Here is a 3,186-nt window from a genome sequence, read left to right as displayed (position 1 = left end):
CTATAGCGCTCATTTTCTTTTGTCTTACCTACTCGGAAAAGTGAAAAATATATCCAAATGCCGGATGGCGGTCAGTTGTCCACTAATTGATGTAAATAAAGAGATCATTCATGTCCTATGAATGATTCAACCATAATGTCTAGGAATTACAATTGTTCAACAAATTGTTGTTTTATTTTCTAAATCAACACTTATCACAGGTGTCCGTAGTTGTTCCCTTTGTCGCAACTCGTGTGGAGTTGGATCTGGTGCTGTTGTTAATGTTGGCAGCCGCTGCTACCTTATGACCGGGCACTGACAGTCTGTTGTTGTTCCTGGAGATAGAGTAATTAGAATAAATGCCATAACTCAAGGCCATGATAACCTTCAGCATTAATAATATTTTGGGAACTGTTTCCCTCCCTTTACTCTAGCATATATCCCTTGTTTTCCCATTTGTGACCAAATGCTGGTTGGGATTCTGTTCACAGTGCGGCACTTCCACTGGTCCTCTCTTAATGCTGGTGAATAGTGTATGAAGATAGTCATTCAGTAATTCATTATAAATATATGTGTGTGTGTGTGTGTGTGTGTGTGTTTAATGTGTATATAACGAGAAAGAGAGGGGGGGGGAGAGAAGCAAGGAAAAGTGAATTAGATGAAAATAATGCTTATCACTTTACAGACAATAGATTGCAGAAGAGAAAGTGTCGACCGAAGAGACCCTGCACCAAAGAAGGGGGCGAATGTATACCAATGGAGGAATCTTGTTTGAAGATCACCAGCGACGGCCTCTGCAAGGGTGCAAGTTGCAAATGCTGTTTAGGGAGTGAGTATTGGTGTACTTTTGCCCTCAAAAATACCCAAGTCCCAAATTTTCTCTTTGGTTATGAGGTTGTAGCATTTTAGAACCTCTTTTACTAAATTCACAAGTGTATGCAGTTTACACATCAACACGTTTCTTTTAGCAATTATGAAAATGTTGCAGGACTTCCTCACTACATTTCCTGTCAAAGTAATTTGCATTTATCCATTAGACATATGAATTAACAAATTGTGATATAAAACGATGAAATTAGTTGATAACATTACAATATATATATGTTGTATATATATATACATGTATGTATGTATTTATGAATATACATGTGTTTATAAACATATATTTACAGATAATCCTTCTTGCACCACCACTCCGGGGTGTCACCTCCAGGGAGGGTTCTGCTTCAAGAATTCTGGAAATGATTTGTGCGCAGATGGCACCATCCTCAGCGATGAATGTGAGGGAGCCAATTGCGCCTGTTGTATTCCCAAGACAGGTCAGTCAAATTTTCGTATTTATAGATTTGGATTTTTACAGTTTGAAAATACATGTTTTACTTATGGTTAATTATCCATGCGTTTTTTGACACATCCATGCCACTGCAGGTTCTTGCGAGTGTGGCGTGGCAAATGACATCCGTATCATAGGAGGTGAAGAGATATCTCCTCTGAATAAATATCCTTGGCTCGTTGGTTTGCTTCAGTCTGAAACAGTTGAGGATGGGTTTTCCTGTGGCGGATCTATCATCAGCCCGAACTACGTGCTAACTGCTGCACACTGTCTATTTGATGAAGACGATCTGGCCGTACCAGCAGAGGAACTTCAAGTAGGAATTGCCAACCACAATTTCAATTCTGAAGATGACGACATACCGGGCGTCACTCAGGTTGTGGATGTGGAAAGTTACATCACCCATGAGGATTACATTCACGGGGAGCTTTCTGATTTCAATAATGACATCGCTCTCATACTTTTGAAGGAGACATTGGATCTGACATCATACCCACAAGTTCGACCAGTGTGTCTTCCTTCTGACCCGAACACGAAGTATGAGGGACAGACTGGGATCATGGTAGGCTGGGGAGACACAAAGAACGGGAAAGGGGCATATCCCGATGCTGCCAGGGAGGTCAACTTACCCATCAAGGACTGTAAACGTAAATTAGGTGGTGTTCTAATCACCCCCCAAATGATGTGTGCAGGGAAGAAGAAGTCAAAGAACAAGGGCGCAAAGGGTATCTGTTTTGGCGACTCTGGAGGACCCCTTTTCGTGAAGGAAGACGGGAAATACACTCAGGTGGGGATTGCCTCCTTTGTGACAAGTTGTCTTAAGCCCGCGGTGTTCGCTCGAGTCACTGAATTTCTCACGTGGATCAGCGATAACACTCCTGGTGAGACTTTCTGCCAGTAGTATTGCCTGGTATGTGAAAGCAGGTGCATATAACCATACATATTTAGCTTTTGTCTAAAAAGATCATGTAATAACGAGTCTCTGTTATCATATCTTGCTTTCATGTTTCCCAAGGACTCTTCCCTTTGTATGAAACGCACGTGATGTACTTCAGCAAAAAATATATAGTTTCAGCATGGCAAAATAATGATTTTCCTTCATGAAATTGTCCGCATCTTCATTTGCAAAATTGCCTATGCATTTGCCTGTGCTACCTTGGGGTATATGGGAATCCGAGGAACACATTCAAACACAGGAAAATAAAAGAGATTTTTGGGAGAATCCACATCACTTAATGTACAACAATCTAATTCACTATGTCTTTTAGTGGGTAAATTACAAATCTATCCTGTTGGGGTGTCCATGGATGTCATGGTGGTGGGTAAACAGGCAGAGCACACGAGGATAGTATGAGATTCGTAACTGTGTTTGTTGTTCTTCCTCCAGTCGTTCTACATTCTGCCGCCAGGGGCGCTCAGACCACAGGGATCGTTCATATATGATAAAGAGTATAAAACGTCAACTAGTATATATATATATATATATATATATATATATATATATATATATATATATATATATATATGTATGTATGTATTATAAATTATTTTTTTCACTTTTATAAGTATACATATAAAATTCTGTATATAATCACATTATCATATTCATAAATTATTATTGGTTTTTATGATATGGGATAATCGGCCGGTTTGATAGAATTGTGCATAAATGAAGAAATAAATGAATATTTATCACTCTAGACATGCATATCAACCCGGCAAATAGATGGTTAAATGTATCTCTCAGATATATAGACAGATATGCCTTTATTACTGCACCTGTAATTATGAAAATTCATCGGGTCGGGCCTGGCACAATTTTAGCAAACAGGCTGAATGACTAAAGTTTACTTTTACCCTAACACATCCATTTT

At 39.2% G+C, this 3,186-nt stretch overlaps 1 protein-coding gene across 1 annotated transcript in view; it reads left to right on the top strand.

The window, feature by feature from the left end:
* The window catches only part of LOC113800311 (venom protease), a 4,642-nt gene extending 2,248 nt beyond the window's left edge, over nucleotides 1-2,394 (top strand). Inside the window, exons 3-5 of the mRNA XM_070117206.1 lie at nucleotides 665-808; nucleotides 1,152-1,298; nucleotides 1,408-2,394. Of these exons, the coding sequence (XP_069973307.1) occupies nucleotides 665-808; nucleotides 1,152-1,298; nucleotides 1,408-2,213 (1,097 nt within the window). The 3' untranslated portion in view covers nucleotides 2,214-2,394. The remainder of the gene's footprint in view (nucleotides 1-664; nucleotides 809-1,151; nucleotides 1,299-1,407) is intronic.
* The last annotated feature ends 792 nt before the right edge of the window (nucleotides 2,395-3,186 follow it).

This window comes from Penaeus vannamei, chromosome 40, assembly GCF_042767895.1.
Source record: "Penaeus vannamei isolate JL-2024 chromosome 40, ASM4276789v1, whole genome shotgun sequence".
Lineage (NCBI taxonomy): Eukaryota > Metazoa > Arthropoda > Malacostraca > Decapoda > Penaeidae > Penaeus > Penaeus vannamei.
Note: the sequence above shows the minus strand (reverse complement) of the source record. Positions and strands in the feature narration are given on the sequence as shown.